This window comes from Myiozetetes cayanensis, unplaced genomic scaffold, assembly GCF_022539395.1.
Source record: "Myiozetetes cayanensis isolate MyiCay16 unplaced genomic scaffold, myiCay2020 scf23, whole genome shotgun sequence".
Taxonomy (NCBI): domain Eukaryota; kingdom Metazoa; phylum Chordata; class Aves; order Passeriformes; family Tyrannidae; genus Myiozetetes; species Myiozetetes cayanensis.
This window is the reverse complement of record NW_026087445.1, coordinates 9240176-9258776: the sequence shown is the minus strand read 5'-3', so window position 1 is coordinate 9258776 and position 18601 is coordinate 9240176. Positions and strand designations below refer to the sequence as shown.

Sequence of the window (18601 nt, the reverse complement as noted above, 5' to 3'; positions counted from 1 at the left end):
TGTGGAAAAAAACCTGAATAATTTAGACAAATTTGGAATGGTTAGACAACTGCAACTGGACACAATAGTGCATTGATACAGCATACTTTCAGGCCAAATATGGCAATATAGTGCAATTCTAAAAATAAAAGTGAATCCCTTGTGATATCCAGCCCTTTCGCTCCGTTCGTTTCCTTTTAGGGCTCAAGTTTCCCACAGGAAAATCAGAGCGCGGAGTTTGCCCACAGTGCCCTCCAGCAGGGATGGACAGGGCACAAACACAAACAGCCCGCGAGGTCTGCCCGCTCCTGGCACCTCCAGACTGTCTGCAGCAATCAAGAGAAGAGGAAAAAGCCCCAGCCAGGGGCCAGGAACACACCTGTGCCAGCACACACACAAAAGTCACCCCAGACAAGGCGTGAAAACATGTGACGTTATCATTTATTTCTTAAATGTATTTATGATCCATTCAGACCTTTCAAATAAAGTGTACAAGTGCATTTCAGAATAAAAAACTACACTCTTCACACAGCTCTGTAGAACACTACATTTCATCAAGGAACTTGAAGCAAAAACTTCCTATTAAACCACCCATGCATCCTTTGGCTACAATAATATCACTGATCAACGAGTACTGCTAGTCAATTCAGAGTTTCCCTTTAAAGAGAAGGAGCATCCTAAAATATGCCACCCCTTCCAGAGACCTCTCTTTAAAGAGAGAGTATTAAATAAATTAGCTAGGCTTTTAGGCAAACAGTAAGGCTACTTAGTACTGTTGATGCATGATCCATATATTTGGAGAACAGGCAATCCTAGGCTATGTGAAATGCGTCAACAGCCCTTGAAATTGTAGTAGTATCAAGATTACATCAATCCAGAACAAATGGCAGACAAAAATGTAACCAGTGGAACAATCACTGAAAAATGTGCAGTTTCTCTTAGGATGGGAAGTGCTGATAACAGATTCAGAAAAGTGTTTATAAAATCCGCTAAGAACCACATTGACATTCTTAAAATTACATATTGTACAAAGCCCTAAACTCTGTGACTGTACAGCTACTGCCGTGTTCAATTGCTTGTTTGGAGAGACACATACACACACCTGTAAAGTACACAGAGATACCTATTTTAAAACAATCAATCCAACGTGGCAGTGACTGTACAGCTGCACAGCACACAAATATATATATATATATGTACATCTACAGCAAAAAGGGATCAAGCCAAGAGATGTATGACACAGCTGGGGGTACAGACCACCTCAAAGGGAATAATACATTTCTTTGAGTTTTAATAGCTCATAGCAAAATTACCTCTTGGAAATAGTTATGCAAAGATCTAGAATCAGATATTTACATGCTTCCGATTTATCTAGTTCCATTTAGTAATTAAAAATATGCAAGTATTATTTTAAATCAGTAACATTTGTCTTTTTTGGCTCAACTCTAGTTTTTCTTATTATTAGTCTTCGTTGAAAAATCAGCTACAGAAATGTCTGTTAAAACGGTGGGGGGGAAGAACCCTCTGCCCTGTATTTTAACAACAGTTCCGAGTTGGCACAAAATAGGTAATTCTGGAGCCACAACAAGAACTCTGCCCAAGCTGCCTTGTGTATGAACACACCCATCTTCACCATCCCCCTCCTGTGCAGGTACAAAGCAGAGCAGAGCCAGCCAGAGGAGGGGCCACGGAGGAGCCCCCCCGACACCCCAACAGTCCCCACTGGGTCAGAACTAAACCAGCATTAGAGACTCTTAAGGGTTGGACAGGCTCTAATTCACCTGTTTGCTTTTCTAATCTGTTTGGGTGGATGTTTTCCTGGAGTTCCTCCTAGCAGGCGTTTCACACTCACAGCTCTTTCTCATCTTCTAATACAAAACAATTTCCAGCATTTGAAGGTGCACCAAGTTCTTACAAACACACACATACACATTCTTACCTGGGATTTTATCCGTTCTTGGCCCTCTCACTGACACTCAGGGAAAAACTACCAGCTGGAACACTACTGGGGGAAGGAGCTGGACTGTCTCCCAAAACCCCTGTAACAACCCTCTGACAGAGGTCAGATAATGCACCAAATAACTGGTGGCTTCTGCTGTACCAGGGACTGGGAAGGCGCAAGGAGAGGGGTGGGACACAAGGAAAACGAGCATCACAGAATCATGGAACGGCTTGGGTTGGAAGGGACCTTAAATCCCATCTCATTCCAACCCCCTGCCACGGGCAGGGACACCTTCCACTAGCCCAGGTTGCTCCAACCTGGCCTGGGACACTTGCAGGGACGGGGCACCCACAGCCTCTCTGGGCAGCAGAGAGGTTTTAAGGTAAGATCACTCCACTGTGTTTCCTTCAGCAAAGCAACCTAAAAGCACATGCAGGCACAGCCTCCCATGCTCGCCTTTAATTGTAAACAGCAGGTGAAAAGAACAATTAAAAAAGGTACGAATACAAGTTCGAAATCCCTGAAGAAAAGACATACCCACGAGTATTAAGAACAGTAAAAAAGTTCATCATTAGCAGTTGCAAACTCGTTTCCATCCTGTTGCATTCATTAGAGGAATACAAAATTGAATCTAGTGTTTACATGCTAGAATTACAATAGAAACTGGATTTCAAAGATTACATATGGAGAGAAATGTATCAGCATAGGGACCTGCAAAAGACTGTGCTGTACAGCATTTCTAAAGACACAGGTCTGTCAAGACAACACACATGATTGCAAATCCTTTCAGACAGTTCAAAAGCACGGCTGGAGGTAATGCTGCTTCCTGTCCCCTGAAAGGATTAACTGCACCATTATTTTTAGTAGGTTTTAGTGACAATTTAACCTCAAGAAATACCTAACCCCTCAAAAACTGAGGTGATCAGAAACACACAGGTACCTTACAGCCCTCAGGTTTTATTTCTTTGTACACTAAACATCAATTCATTTGACAGCATCTACAGAAAACGTTTTAAAAAATGTTTTTATGAAATACTTTTAATACTCAGTAATGCTAATATTTAAAAATACTTCACAGTGTGGTACTAATGTAACTTCATAAAACGAGCAACTTGAGTCAGCTAAAGCTCAAAGCCTTACGTTATATTAAAATAGTCCAAAGATTCCACACACACACACAGAGAATCACTAGCACTATAAATATACCTAAGCCACTTTAGTGCAAAGTCTGGTTTTGCTTCCCCTGACAAATCCCTCTATATTCCTGCCAGCATATTAAAATGTCATCCTTTACTAATCTAATTATTGATTTTCAAGGATTCATTTACAGCTGAAATCCCAGAAGAACTTTTTTCAATTTACCATAAAAGTAATGCCTTGGTTTATTAAGCATTTGATTGCTTGACTCACGTGATCACGCTGAGAACGACTCGCATACGCACGGCAAGATTTGAGTTCATCTTTCCGAGGAGTCACTTGAATTTATGTCACCTTTGAACAAAAGGATCTCCAGTAATGACCATCAGAGAGAAGCCAAAGCTTTGAATTACAGAATCTTACAAATTCCTAATTAGAAAGCAGTCAGAACAGGCAGTTTGGACTCCCTGGTCCTTCCAACCCCCAAGGGGACCCTGTGCTCCACTCTCAGGTGCCTCACACCCAGGTACTGCCCAGGTGGAGCAGTGATCACCAACTTCAAAACATGGTTGTCTACCTAAACCCACATCCTATAGTCCAATGCAATCTGCATCCACTCAGTATTTCTAAAATCTTCTCAGCAAATAAAGGTCCTGGATATCAACCTGTGCACAGGCGTCAGTCCCAGGGACCTGGTGCCTCCTGGTCTGTCCTGGAGCGGAGCCTGCACAGCCTTTGATCAGCTCGGGCATTGGGACACTCCTCCAGAACAGCTTCAGGACGAAACAAAGACGGATTGTGAATAACAACTTCTATTTCTCAGTTGAAATAACTACAAAGTCACCAGCTAGAGGGTCAGTTCTGCCTGCACAGATTGCTGGAGTACACCTGAGGCTGTAATTAAAGCTGGATCAGGATACAGGAACATCACTTCTGTCAGTGTTTTCATTAACTGCTAAAGCTCAAGAGATGTAAATGGGATATGGGAGAGATTCACAACCACTTCCATCTGCAGCTACCACTACAGGCCTGCAGAGCAGACACAGACTGGGGCTTGTTACCAACTCTGCAGCAGGAGTAAGAGCTGAGAGGTGACAGAACTCAGTACTGCGTGGAGAACCATCAGCAAAGCTGCCTCCAAAAGCAAACATTTCATTTCTCTAGAAAATGATGTCACAGAAAAAAAAAACAGCCCCACACACCCCACAGCATTCATCTGGTAAAGAATATTAAAGACAACGTTTGGATAAATGTGCATTAAAATCCAAGTTTATCCTGAATGACACCACGGGAAGGATGTGCCATTGTATTCTGCAAAGTCCTGGAAGGGAAGAAAAACATTTCTAAACCAAGCAACAAAATAAGGGCCAAGTCAGGCCAATGTTTCAGCAGGTGCTTCAAGTACTCAGCACCAAAAAGGCGTTAAAACGACAACAAAAGCCCTCCAAAACCACCACCTCCTCTTATTAAGCTAAAGTTACCTACAGTGGATGAGTCAAGTAATCAGAATAATGTTAAATGGGCCTTCTGTTTGTAATGGCTCAAGGCAGATTCCTGTACTCACACACTGGTTGGTTCCTGGGACATTTTTTTTAAAGCATCAACCTCAATTAGGAAAAGTTCTGTCAACTTCCAACCCTGATGGGAAGGAAGATGAGACTGAAACACTTCAGACTTCCCAACTCATGGAGTTACATCCTTGCTCACTGCAGCAGTTGGGAACACCACAATAAAAAGCAAAAAAAATCTGCATATTCAATTTGCACACTGAATGTTTCCATCTCGCATCACATCCAGGCCTTGCAAGTGCCTTTTTTCGAACAAACTGCTGAAATTTAGGATTCTTACACGTAAAACCTTTCTGTGAGAGGGCAGGGACAATGCCCCAGGGGTGCAGTTTGGAGATTGTCATTCTCTGTGCCTTAGTACTTTGTACCACTTTCTTCCTTGTGACAAACATCCAAGGCTGCCCCTTGGCACTCTGACACCGAGCCATGTCAGAATTCCAACCAGAAGAAACACATTTCTGAGCCACAAGAAGCTTAGAAACAAGTACAAAATCCCCAACAACAAATCAAGACTGAAGAAACTGGTAACATTTAATAAAAAAAAAAACAACCTAGCAGTAGATAACAGCAAAACTGTTGTTTTACATAAAACATATCTGTTGAGTTTAAAAATACTGTCACTTGACTGAGATCATAAAAAAATAATATTTCCCAGATATTCTCCCAGTCTATTTGGAAAATGACAAAATAACCACAACCTAAACTTCCAGTAATCCTTAAAAAGAATAAAGTGTTCTAGATGAAGCAAATTATCACCTTCTGAGAAGTTGTGAGCATCGAAATCCTTCCCATGGCACTAAAAAAAGCCACTGAATTGCGTCCTGCGAATTGAACCTTCCAGCAGCTTAATTTGAGAGCGAGGCAGATAACCCTAATAAAAAAATCAGTTTATAGTCTGAGATGGAACTTCAAAATTAGTTCGTTTAATCACATCACAACCCAATTTTCACGAAGCTGTAATTTGATTTCTGTGCTCTCCTCAGTGGCATTTATTTGTGCAGAGCTCTGCAGCACACTCGGACACACACCGGGCCAGGGAAGGATTAGCTCCATGTGCACAAGGATGAGAAGGAGCCAACTGCAAAGTTTGCTGTTGACAACTCCTAGCACAGCCTGTGATGGGAAGGACCCCTGTGCCTCGTGTGAGCTGCACGACAAAGGGTGCCCAACGGGCTGCTGAGCAAACAATGGAATAGATGGCAAAATTATTCCTTCCAGTTGGCACAGTGAACGGGAGTCACCCCTGCAGTTCCACTGAAGACAACAGGCTCTGATGGTATGAATACTTAAACCATCTAATCACAAACAAACCTACATCAACATTAAATTAACTTCGAGGAAAAAAACACCCTCGTAATTTAAATTAAGAAAAAAAAAATCAATAAATTAACACAGACAAAAAGATAAATACTTGAACCTAAAAATAAGCTACTGAGGCAACACTAAAAGTGTCTGTACAAACACTGGATGAAACCTGAATGCACCAATGGGCTGCAACTCCTCTCCATCCTCATCTCTTGGAGACTTCCAGATTCCGATTTTCACCTCTCCCAGAGATTATCTGAGCTGAGGAAGACTTGGAGATGAGTAAGGCAACTGAAAACAGCCTGGCTGTCAGGAATGTAGAACTGAGCCTTTGCTGCAAAGCAGCAACAGCTGCAGGCATGGATCTGCATCTGGAACAGTCACTGTGCTCCAAGCACAATTCCAGGCTCAGAAGCAGTTAAACCTCTATGCCACGATTTAGACCCCTTACCAGTTTTAAAAATTTTCCAAATTCTCCAAAACTAGCACACAATGATACTATGTAAACCCCCTATTCATGAAAAAAACCAGAAGCAACAGTCTTTGCTTCCACTTAAACCTGAAACTGCCATTTCTGGGGTTTTAGGCCCCAGCAGATTCTTCTCTTCCATTAAGTTTTAATCAAATGCTATTTCAATGATACATTGCATCACTTCAAAGACTTGGAAATGTTAGATAAGGTGAAGAGCAGAGAAAAGCTATTGGGAGTTTACCTGAGAGGCTGTTCCAAAAATACCACACACACACACACTTTGATATTAGTGACTAAAGCCCTTAAATTGTTCCCCAAAGCCCACCTTTGCCACAATACCCACAAACCGCTGGAGAACAATGAGCCAGCTGATGTGCTGGGAGCTTATTATACCCCTCAGAAATGACTCACTACACCCCTGCACTCCCCCCACGGCTGTCTGTGTCTAACCAACGTTCAGACTGCGAGGGCTCTGCAGAACAATTCACCTCTGCCGTGTCTGCAGGACCCGGCACGAGCCCCGGCTCCAGACTCTGTCCTACTACAGAGGACAACAGGACATGCCACGGGAAGCCAGCGGGGTTTACACAGCCTGTGCTCTTAAAATATCAGGTGAACTGAGGAGGAAGTTTATCTTGAGAGGTTTGGGCTGTGGAGGGAACATGCTGGGAGCAGATCAAGATACAGGGTAAATGCTTTGCCGCTGGGGTCCCCAAGGGAAGGCGGCGGCAGCCGCAGGGGTTGTGCCCCATCCTCCCCAGAACAGGGACACACTCACCCCAGAGAGGAACCGAGTGCATCAGCACTGAGTGCTCACAAGCACAGGCTGTGCTGTGCCAGGAGTGCTCCATCCTGCTGCTCTCTCTGCCCTTCCCTGTTTCCTCACGGGCAGCCCCAGGAGATGGTTCTGGAGCAAATGTGGATGGGCAGCAGGGACTGTAGCAATCCTGGCATGTGACGGGCAGAGACGTGGGCTGGGATCCTCCAGGGCAAAGGGCTCCCAGCAGAGCAGAGAGGAGGAGGGGGGATTGCTGGAGGGACAGGGCAGAACACTGAAAAGATGATCCTGATCTAGAACAACAGACAGTCTGACACCATTTAACAAAAACACAGAGTCTTCCCTCCGGCCAAGAGAATCCCCCCCAATTCTAAAATGATCCTTTTCCCTAAGCTTTCTTCGTTCCCACTGTGACTAACAGCACACACCAGCTGTACCAGAGCAGCACAGGGAATTCCCTGAGCTCACAGCACCAAGGAGGGATAAACACGGGGATGCACAACCTGCCCTCAGAGCAGGTGTGGTGGAGGGACAGGCTGCCACAGGACAATACAACCTAACCCACTGTTACAGGAACACTTGGTTCGCTTCCATTTTCCAAAATGGCATCAGAAAAAATACAAGGATATTCTTTAGGAAAAACTCAACAATTCTGCCACACTGCCTTCTTAACAGCTTTCCAGTACTCCAAACATTTAATCTAGGCTAGCTCGAACAATGTGGTCAGTGAGATTTGGTTTCTCAGATATTGCCTTTGTCTGACCAGTCAGATATGTGTTTGCCAACAGGATTTAGCTCCTGCTATATTTGAACCATCTTTAATCCCATGAAGGCTAAAGAAAAATGTCTCTGATTTAGCTCTGTGCACTTATGAATAACTCAAATACTACAGTTAAATTTACAACATAGTTCCCTTAGCTGTTTAGAAGACAATTGTTTTCTTTCCTTTCCCCTTAAGTTCTAGTATGTAAAATATCAGAAGAATTTAGATTAAAAAAAAAAAAGGGACATGTTATTTTTAAAGTTGTTCTTGAGAAAATTTCCACATCCAAACCCGTGGCATTTCTCCACTGGTTTGAGAATAATTTTCACATGTTGGCATCAGCCTCGAGTGGTTGCCACAACTCTGGTATCATAAAGCAACACGTATTTTCTCATAGCTTATCAAAACACATTTTATTTAACTGCTAAATTTGGTCTGATCCAAGTTTTTCTTCTTACTTCACAACAAACAGGAAAACGCAGATGCCACACTCTGATCCAAACATGCATCCTACCAGGGAAACAGGGCACGGACCCAGATCGGCCCCAAGCCTCCGACTGCTCAGATCACATCGCTGCACTCACGGCTCATTAAAACTGAGTTCACACTGAAATGTTCACATTGTTCACTCCTGTTCTACAAGTCCTGTCTAGGTAGCACTGAAAAACAAATTGTTTGGCCCCTTCTGTTCTGACGCTGGAACGTTGTGTCAATATACTTTGGCATATATTAAAAAAATCCCTGTAATATACCATAGACTGTGACATTTCCACTTCAGCTCTATCATTTACATGTGAAGCACGAATCTCCAAAGAACCCAGTAAAGCTGTAAGAAAGACTGCATTTTGCCGAAGCTCTCAGACACCCACTCCATTCAGTCACACCAGCTGGAGAGGTAAGTGTCAAGATACAGCTTTATTCTTTAAAACGAATATGGAGGTGAAACTCCACAGCCTCCTCCACAGCAATCATTTTTTAAAGCGAAACCACAACGACATGTGCTCCTGATTCTTCTGTGTCAGCAGCATTTCTCAGAAACCTTTTTGCAAATCTGGACATCTTAAAAACCTATCTAACTTATCTCGCAATTTGCGGAATCGTCCCTGCACTTCCCAGTCCAGCTGACGGGCGTCCTAGACATGACATCCATTGGAAGATCTTTTGCTCCTGGAGGTAGAGGAGTCCTTGGCTACCCTCTGTCTAGCGCACGAGGCACAGATGGCCCCCGAGAGGCGCTTCAGCCCCTTCTGAAAGACACTGTTGGAGAGACTGTAAATGACACAGTTGCAGAAACTGTTGCTAATGGCAAGCCAAGTGGTCAAGAAGGACGCCACGCGGTTACTGTAGACATTGGAGCTCTCCAGCAGGAAATAGATGATGTAGGGCAACCACAGGATGTAGAAGACACTGGTGATGCGGAACAGGACCATGGCATAGCGCTTGTCCGGGCAGGGCTGTGCCTCCCCAGCCTCCCCATCCTGGGAGCTGAAGCGCACCCGCCTCTCGTTGATCTCCTTGGTGTGCTGCTGGCAGATGCGGAAGATGTTGAAGTAGGTGAAGCAGACGATGAAGGCGGCCGGGGCGTAGAGCATCACCACAATGAACAGGGTGAAATAGGGGTCGGTGTTCCAGGAATTGGCGCACCACTGGAACACATCCCCGTGGTATCCAGGCTTTCCCCAGTGAAAGGAGGGTAAGAAGACCAGGCAGGAGTAGAGCCAAATGGTCAGGATGCAGATTCGCAGCCTCCACGGGGTAACCAGCGTGTTGTAGGTCAGCGGCTTCGTGATGGCGATGTATCTGTCAATGCTAATGCAGGCCAAGGAGGCCATGGAGACGCTCTTCAGCACTGACACCACGTAACCAAAGATTTGGCAAACCAAGGACTCACTCAAAACAATAGGATAGTGCAGCAGAGACAAAGAAGGCACCAGACAGCTCACGCCCACCAGGAGGTCAGCATACGCCATAGTCTGGATGAAGTAGCTGGTGGTGTGGTGGTTCAGCAGAGGTGCACAGTGAAAGACAAATATCACAATAATGTTGCCCGAAATAATCAGCACCATGAGGAACACAATAATAACCACTTCCAGGAGGCAAAAATTGATGGTCTCCAAATAGCTAATGGCCAGGAGACAGAAGGGCCGGCCACTCTGGTTGCCAACCAAAGAGGAGTTCATCTTGAGCACTGCAGTGATCGCTCTACTTCATGCTCCTGCCTGCTGCCTGCAGCCACTCCAGGCAGCTGCTGTCATTGCGGCTGGTTCTGTGTGTGCAGCAATGTCAAAACCGGAGCTCCGGTCCCCAGGGCTGCTCCAGATGCTGCTGCTGTGCATTGTCTGCAGCACAATTCCCCTTTAAATCCGGCTCCCCGCCGCTGCCGGTGCACCGGGACCCGGCGGCAGGCATGTCAGCAACTTCCCCGGCGCACGGGAGAGGGCTGATATGGGGTGCCCGCCCGGGTGGGCTGCCGCGCCGAGCACGGATGAGGGGCTGGGGGAAGAGGGAGAGGAACCTTCAGCGAGTCAGGACGAGAGTCCTCCCAAAGGCTGACAGAGAGAAGGGGGAAAGTGTTTTACAGAACCGCCTCTCCCCGCCGCCCCGCTCCTTCCCCACGCCCTGCCCAGCGCTCGCCGCCGGCCCCGCTCCAGCCCCGGTCCCCTCCCCACGCCGGGCCCGGGCCCCGCCGGCGGCAGCGGGGGGCGATGCCGCCCCCGCGAAGCCCCGGCAGGCGGGCGGGGGGATGCGCGGCGGGGAGGGCGGGGGTCCAGCCCTTCTCCGCTGGCTCCATTTTGCACGGCGCTTTTGTTCGCCGCCTCTGCCGGCCCCGCCGCCGCCCCGGCCCCGCCGCCCCCGCCCGGCCTGGCCCGGCCCGGCCCCGCCGCCCCGGGCCCTACCTGCGGCGGGCGAACAAAGCGCGGAGCATCCTCGGGCGGGCGGCGTGTGCTCCGGCCGCGGCGATGCGGAGCCGGGGGCGGGGAGGCGGGAGGAAGGGGAGGGAGGCGGCGGGAGCCGGGGGAGGGCGCGGCGCGGCGGGGACCCGGCGGGGAGCGGGGCCGCAGCCCCGGCCGCCCCTCACCCAGGGGAGCGGGGCAGCGCCGGCCGCAGCCCCGGCACGGCGGGGGCCGCTCACGGCGCGCCCGGAGGGCCCGGTCCACGAGCGGCCGATGGCGGTGCGAGCATCACCCGGAGCGACCCCGCCGCGCCCGGAGAACACGCGGGTCCCGGCCCTGCCCCGTACTGCAGGCACGCACACACCCCCACCTCGGTACTGCAGGGACACACACACGAACACACCCGGGGATGTTCCCTGCTCCTCCTCCCGGCACCTCTGCGCGGCCAGCGACAACCGCCCATCACACGGGCGTGAATTCACGCGGTTCGTCGTCACTTAAGGCTTTTCCATCCCATTTCCCTTTGGGGGAAATACCTATTCTGGAATAAACGCGCCTTCGCTAGGCGTGGTGCGTGCTGTTCAGGAACGCCTGACACCAAGGGCAAAGCTGAGAATGGTGTCCCACCGTTAATCCAGATGTAGCTCCTGGTAGGCAGGCACCTCCCTCCACACACATACACAGAATGCAAAAGCACTTGCTGTCCCTGACAGTCCCCAGGACACCCCACACCAAACCAGAAACCCACGACATTCCAGCCAGCAAACACGTGAGAGATTCACAGCACAGCTCTTAAACTTGTGTTCACACCATGAGCTAACACCATCACACTATTCAACCAGGAAAACCTCTTTGAAGGCGGAGAGGCATAACAAGAGATGGGTATTGTTTGTTGTTTGTCAAGAGTGTTTTACACAGGTGGCATGCTGGAAAACACGTTCCCATGGGATTTGGAAGCTCATTCTCTGCCCCGATACCAAACTGCCCCACTGCCACAGCTTAGGACAGGCCCCTTGCTTTGGGAATTGATCTTTGATCGGATCAAACCAATAAGAGATTGGAGTGAGGCTCCTTGGCAATCTAAATCATTAGTCAGACATGAAAGTGTGCAGTTGGCATCCTTACAGACCTAATCCACACACTGAATTCAACCAACACCAACAAACCCCAGGTTTTGGTTAACCTAAGTTAAATATTAGTCATTCTGTGCAATTCCTACTGAATAATTAATTGTGGCCAAAGCAACCACGCTGCAATGCTCAGGATTGTACCTGACCTGTAAGCAGCAAAAGAACTCCACATTTTATGAAACACTTGTGTTGGTCAAAAATCTGTGCTGGACAACAGCATGACTTGGCAGATTTTTAGTTCATCTTGTGTAAAAGCCTGAAAACAAAACCTTGGAGCTTCCACCCTATCTTTACCCCAAAAAGATCCCTTTACTCTTGTCCTTCATTTTTGTCACAATTTATGGTGTTTCTACTCATGGCAACTGAAGTACTAGAACTGTAGCTAGGAAACATAAACTTTGAATTAAATTTAGGCAAGGGTATTGTGGTTTTACAAAAAACAAGCTATGATTGAATTACTGCTGGAGAAATGATCTCCTATCTTTCCAAAGCAGAGAATGATTTACATACCGATTGATTCACATAGTATTTCTGGATCCTTAGGCACGAATAGACACATCATAAACATCCCCACCAAAACAACACACATTGAAATTTCTATCTCAAATGTATAAAAACAAGGTAGCAATGGAAATTGTGAGCCTGACCAAAACAACATCTGGTTGCAGGAATTTTTAAACAGAAGATGTACCGTGAAATCAAAACCTGCCGACGTTCAGGTTTTTATGAGAAGTACAAGCTCAACACCCATCCAGCCCAGAGGTATTTCTGTCTGGTTTTCCCTTTAACTGCCATTCTATTGTTTCCCTGAAGCTGAGAGCAGTAACTCTGTTACTGCCAACTTACTCCAGCTTGTTTCCAACCCCCAAAGCAGCAACACCTCAAGTTCCTCCTGGTGATCAGCCCTGAGCAGCAGCCCGAAGCGGCCAAGGGTGTGAGGTGCAACTGGAAGGTGATGGGGCTGGGGGTCAGGGCCTGCCACCCCAGCTCTGCTCTGGGGCACAGCCAGCCCAGAACCTCTTCCAGAAGACACTGACTGAGGTGCCTGAGCTCTGCTGTGACTGAAAACTGCTGCGCTGGAGAGACTTCCCCCCCTCTACACCGAGGTACAGCACGACCTCATCTAAGGCAACGAACAGGTACTCAAGAAATCAGTCAAAGTTACAGCGACAACTCTTGGGAAAAACCACTGCTGGAGAAAGATAATTAAACTTTTATCACCACGTGATCAAAACTAATCAAAGGCAGGATCTCAAGGTTCAGACGCGCTGACAAGGCTACACCGAGATTCACAGACATGTGGCGGGATTAATTTCAGTTGATTGTACACAACCGTGGCCCTCTGTACTCCCGCAAATTAAATTTATTCTCTTTAATTTATACGAACATATGGAAATAAGATTGTGATACATGTGGAAAATAAGTGTTAACCACCCACAGCTAAAGTTCTGTCACATTTTATGCTACTGATGACAACACATTCAGTCAAATAATGGTAGTGACATTTCAATCTATTTCTTCATTAAAAACTAGTATCATTTGCACCAAGACAGACAAGTATATTTGGTAGAACGTCTGTGTTCTATAATCCTCTGCTCATGGAGACAAAAAAGTGGGAAGATGAGAAAGTGTGTAGCAAGACTCCTGCTGTAAGAAAGACTGGAACAAATTAATCTCTTGCCAGGCCTGGAATTTCTACCAGAAATGGTGACCCCGGGGTAACATTCCAGGATACTCCTCCTGCCACTGGACTATTATTTTTTATTTTATTTGTGCCACAAGATGTCCCTCTCATGTTGTAATTTCTTAATATAGTGTATTTATCTGGTACAACAGTTCATGGTTTTTTCCTTTCGACATTTCCTCCCACACAGACCTATATCTAAGAGCTTTTTACTTTCTCCTCAATATTGTAAATGTCAGGTTCTTAAAACGTTGGTATTCTGAAAAACTTCTCCACTGAGAGATTCACTATTTGTACTAATCCTTCTTAAAAACCTTATCTGAGAAGTGTCTGTTATCTCTTTTGCTTTGGACCATGTTTACTTATCTTTTTTTAACCCACGTGGCTCATTTTACAGTTTTTCTACTCAACAATACTTCCCATCCACCTATGATTGTCAAGAACATGGACTATTTTTCCTGCAGGAGTCCATAAATGCTTGGAGTGAGTCTCCACACCTCTTCTCCTACCCTTCAGTGGCTGGAAGCCTGAAGATTAACAGCCATAACCACGATTGCCAAAGTCCTACCAGGAACAGATGCCTCTCCCAGGGATTGTCTAGATCGTTTTACCTAGAGCTTGCTTTCTGTCCCCAGTAGGGACATGACCTTAATTCACTGGGCTGGCTTCCATCCACGCTCCCCACCACGGGCACAGCAATCTGGAGTTGCTAAAAGCTTTATTATTGCACACAGATGGCGTGCAAATTCTCAAAAGCGATTCGTGGAAGCACCACGACGGTGAAACTTCGCCATTACCGCAATAACAAAGGTGCAGAGAACAAAACCCCGGCCAGCGTTTGGCAAAGAAATAAAGAGCAAATCCTTCATTAATGCTGTCACCGTGACTGGAACGCAAGGAGCACACCTTGATGCACGGTTTCAATGCCATTTCTAAGTCATATTCAAGAAGAGACCCAGACACAGCCTCCACTGGTAGAACACAACAGGAGACATTTCCTTTCCACTCCTTCAGTAGCCACATCTCATCAGTAAACAAACAACTGTCCTTGCAGCAGTTAATTTGCAAAAGAAAGCAAAAACCCAGAGATTCCCTGAGCCTGCACAGGAAAGCAACCACCAGAAGGAATCCTGGGGTGCTGCATCCAACATCCTGCACACAAGGGGAAAAAAAATCCCTGAAAGAGGTCAGAAGGTTCTGGAGCAGCTGTCAACACAGATCCTTATTAATTTGGGACTGTGCTGCCGTGTGGGGTCACGAAAAGCCTGGCAGAAATCAAATGCAGCTACAGGAATAGAGGTCAGCATTCAGAGAGAAGGGGCACTGGATTATGAGCACTCACACAGGCTTTCTGCATCTCCTGCTCGCACTGAAGGGCAGAGGTTTTACATCGGCTCCCTGTGCTCCTGCACTGCCCCACTGCAGTCATTCTCAGACAAACCACCTTCAGTGCATGGGAATGCAAATAACTGCATGCTTGCCAGAGAGGAATCGGTATTGGGGACATGCAAAACACAGCAAAGCACTATGAGGATGGTGAAGCAATGTAATAACGGCCCCTTGTCTTCACAGAATTAACAATTTCTTTCCCAGACACATCTACTCCTAAGTATTGCTGTGCATTGACTGTAACTGAGCTGCTATTTTAAGAGCAGTAAGAATTAGTCACATTAGAACTCCAAAATGATCAAATTTCACGACAGGCATGAAACATCAAGAAAGGCACAAAAATAAAAACTCAAGGCCAAAGTGCAGTCCAGCATTATTATACTGTTGGCATAAACTCTATACAGAGGGTCTGCAATGTTATAGTGTTGGATCTTGAATTCATGCTCTCATCAGCCTCCCAAACAGCCTCTGCATTCCCTGCCTGTCCTTCTCTTCAGCACCTCTGCACAGTGACTTGAAGCCTTACAGCAAAGAAACCCCAGTTCCACCAGGAACCAGACAGACACTTGAGCTCTCACACCCCCACCTTTGCCCCTTCTACAGAAACAGTCCCGGCCTGTTTCCATTTTTAAGTCACTGTTTTCATAGTTAAGTTTGTCAGTTGTCACAGCCGGACAAACAGCCACAGCACTGGGCTAATATGGCACTTCCAGATGAAGGAAACTTCGTTTTCATTTCCTTGAGCTGGCTCTGGCAGCGTGCTGGTAATACACCACAGGCCTCATGTGACTACAGCAGGGCCAGAAAATGGTCAGTCAGTACCATTTGCTTTAATTTCGTCATTATTTTCCATGCTGAAGGACCACTGCAGGTATAGGCAGTCCTTTTGCTGCAGAACCCAGTGTTGGACCAGCCTTCTCTCCCTTTTACTTGGACTCTAGAGATGCTTCCAACACATGAAATCCAGGCTACTTTCTTTGTCTCAGCCAAATGAAAACAAGTGGAAAGGTTTCACAGGTTTAAAAATGAAAATGTTACACTATTCCTTTCTAGCTGACAAAGATAGTAGCAGTACATGTCACCAACTGTGCCACAAAGGCATCATCCTTTCCATTCTGATACCAAAACACTGAAACAGGAAACAAGGGAGGCTGTCAACCACACACCAGGCAATTAAAATAACACAACAGGGTAGCTGTGATCACTCCTTGCCACAGCACTCAACCTCCACATTATTTATATGATTTATTCACCATAAAACCCAAGTTACAGCTCTACAATGCATACACCAATATTAAGGAATTCAGATCAAGTTTCTTCTATATTCACTAAGTATGTGAAAGTACTTATGGCAGAACATTTTTAGCTGATCTGATTCATTCACATCACGTAGGATCCTTCCTGCATGAATCCAGCAGAAACCAAGTTTAATTTCAGATGCCCTCCTGCCCTCAGAATTAAGGTCTTTAATTGCTCCTTGTGAATCTGTGCCATCAGAATATAGATATACAAAGGCTGATTCAGTTGTTTTGCTTTTTAACTGGTGAATAATTAATTTCTGTTATATTTGTACTAAAGCTGCATCATTAATAATTTCTAATACAGTCCTTCTAGACGTGCATGTTTGATGAAAGCAATAAAACCCAATGTAGTTATACAAATAATGGTCAAATCCAAAGTAACACATCAGTGTTCTGCATAACGAGTGACATTTCACTTTGTGACCCATTTGTTACTCTAGAACTTTGAGAAACACTGGATAATGTCTCCACATACAATTCTTACTTTCTTTTCCTACCTTACTGAGGTCAGCATTCAAGATGAGGAATTAAACTGCTGTTTAGGGTAAAAATGTCCAAATTCTGTTTTTTCTTCTATCAAAAAAGGGCGCAATTTCAACCAGTGTTGGACTTTTAGCATAAATATTAAGACAACACAGCAAAATTCAGCTTTCATTCAGAAAAGCCAAACAAGCAAAGGAAATGAGTTTCTGTCAATTATGCAAGCAATTAACAGGACACTTGTTTTTTACAAACCAACTCAGAACTTGTCTGAGGGAAACAGAACCAGGCCTATGAAAAGGAAAGCAGCCTAAAGCCACAGATAGCCCTGCCCACTGGGGTTTCTGCTGTTCAGACACGCTCGTGAACCCCCAGGAAGGCTGCAAAAACCTCTGTGTGTCCGTTCTTTAGGATATGGGGGGAAGGAAAGGTGAGCAAAGCTGCTTAGAAGGGCCCTACCTTGGTGATGAGGATGCGGTACTTCTCCACCAGGTGGTCGTTGTTGTGACACCCAGCCAGCAGCTGCCACACCTCTCCCCTCAGCGCCTCGGGCACCCCGCTCCGCACCAGCGCCGACAGCGTCTTCGGCCGCACGCTCAGGTTCAGGTGCCTGGGGAAGGGGGGCAAGGATGTCACTGCCACCCAAACAGGGACCAACACCACGCATGGCAAGCGACAGCAATGTCGTGACAGCCCAGGTGCTGCCAGGGTAAGCGAGATTTGAGTTACGGGAAAATAAACATATATATTCGGAGAGGTACTTCACAAACTATTTTCTTGATCTCCATTAAATTTTAATGTAATATACGTATATAAAACCAAAAATACTCCATCAAATACTAGAACTGGAGGACAGAGGTCATAAAGTGTAAATTCCAACTCCAAACAACCCCAAAATGACCGGTAGTTTGCAGAAGCCCCCACTCCTCGACACCCCACAGGCCAGCAGGCAGGCGACCCCCGAGGTGAGGGAGGGGCAGAAGACAGAGCTATAAAAAGCACCTCACACGGTTATCTAACGACATCCCTGCACTGAAGCAGCTTCCACTGCACCAGCCAGGCCCAACTAAACAGCTCTTTCCAGCGAGACCGCTGACAGCTCATAAATTACAGCTCTGAAAGTTGTAAAAACTAAACCTGCATGTAATTTATGCACTTACAGCAAGTTAGGCTGAACAGCTCATTTGTGGCTTATACATAAAATTCCCAAAAGACACAGGCCTTAAATCAAAGAAATTAACATTTTTCTGCAGTTACTAAAAAACAAATTTCTGGGTAAAATGATCAAGAGAACTGACAGACAAAGCCAGGCATAAAACTGAACTTGTGTCACATCAATCGCATTTTGTTCCTAAAAAGCTGTCATTTAATAATGTTTGTAACAGTCTGACAGATATGTGGATGATAATTTGACACAGACTGGGACTCTTTGCTGCCTTTCTTCAGTCTACAGTGTTCTGACCCAGTAATCTAGAGACTAACAGTGTGGACATTTAAATCAGTGTTTACTGCCCAGGACCATCATGTCCTGCTTTCTCTAAAAGAAATCAACCATAGCAAAAATAATAACTATATAGTAGTTACACCTACATCCATATACAGTCACACCTGCAGACATACATTCACAGAGCATTTATTATACCTTTGTGATATGTATTTATATCAAATAACTGTCACATACAAAATAATCAACGTTTTTGTAGAGGCCTCCAAAACTGCTTTGCCCTAATCTCAGATCAGAGCAAGCACAGCAGTAGTTCCAATGAATGCAGTCATGAA

General features: G+C 45.9%; 2 protein-coding genes across 3 annotated transcripts in view; both read right to left on the bottom strand.

The window, feature by feature from the left end:
• Window positions 1–18601, bottom strand: part of RABGAP1 (RAB GTPase activating protein 1) — a 60199-nt gene that overhangs the window by 19842 nt on the left and 21756 nt on the right. For both annotated transcript variants that reach the window (XM_050320172.1, XM_050320173.1), the window contains exon 13: window positions 17282–17432. In XM_050320172.1, the coding sequence (XP_050176129.1) occupies window positions 17282–17432 (151 nt within the window). The remainder of the gene's footprint in view (window positions 1–17281; window positions 17433–18601) is intronic.
• On the bottom strand, window positions 399–10939 carry GPR21 (G protein-coupled receptor 21). The gene is made up of 2 exons (XM_050320176.1): window positions 10842–10939; window positions 399–10493 (listed from the first exon to the last, which is right to left on the bottom strand). Exon 2 carries the CDS (start codon window positions 10122–10124, stop codon window positions 9078–9080), a length of 1047 nt encoding a protein of 348 aa, XP_050176133.1. The 5' UTR covers window positions 10125–10493; window positions 10842–10939; the 3' UTR covers window positions 399–9077.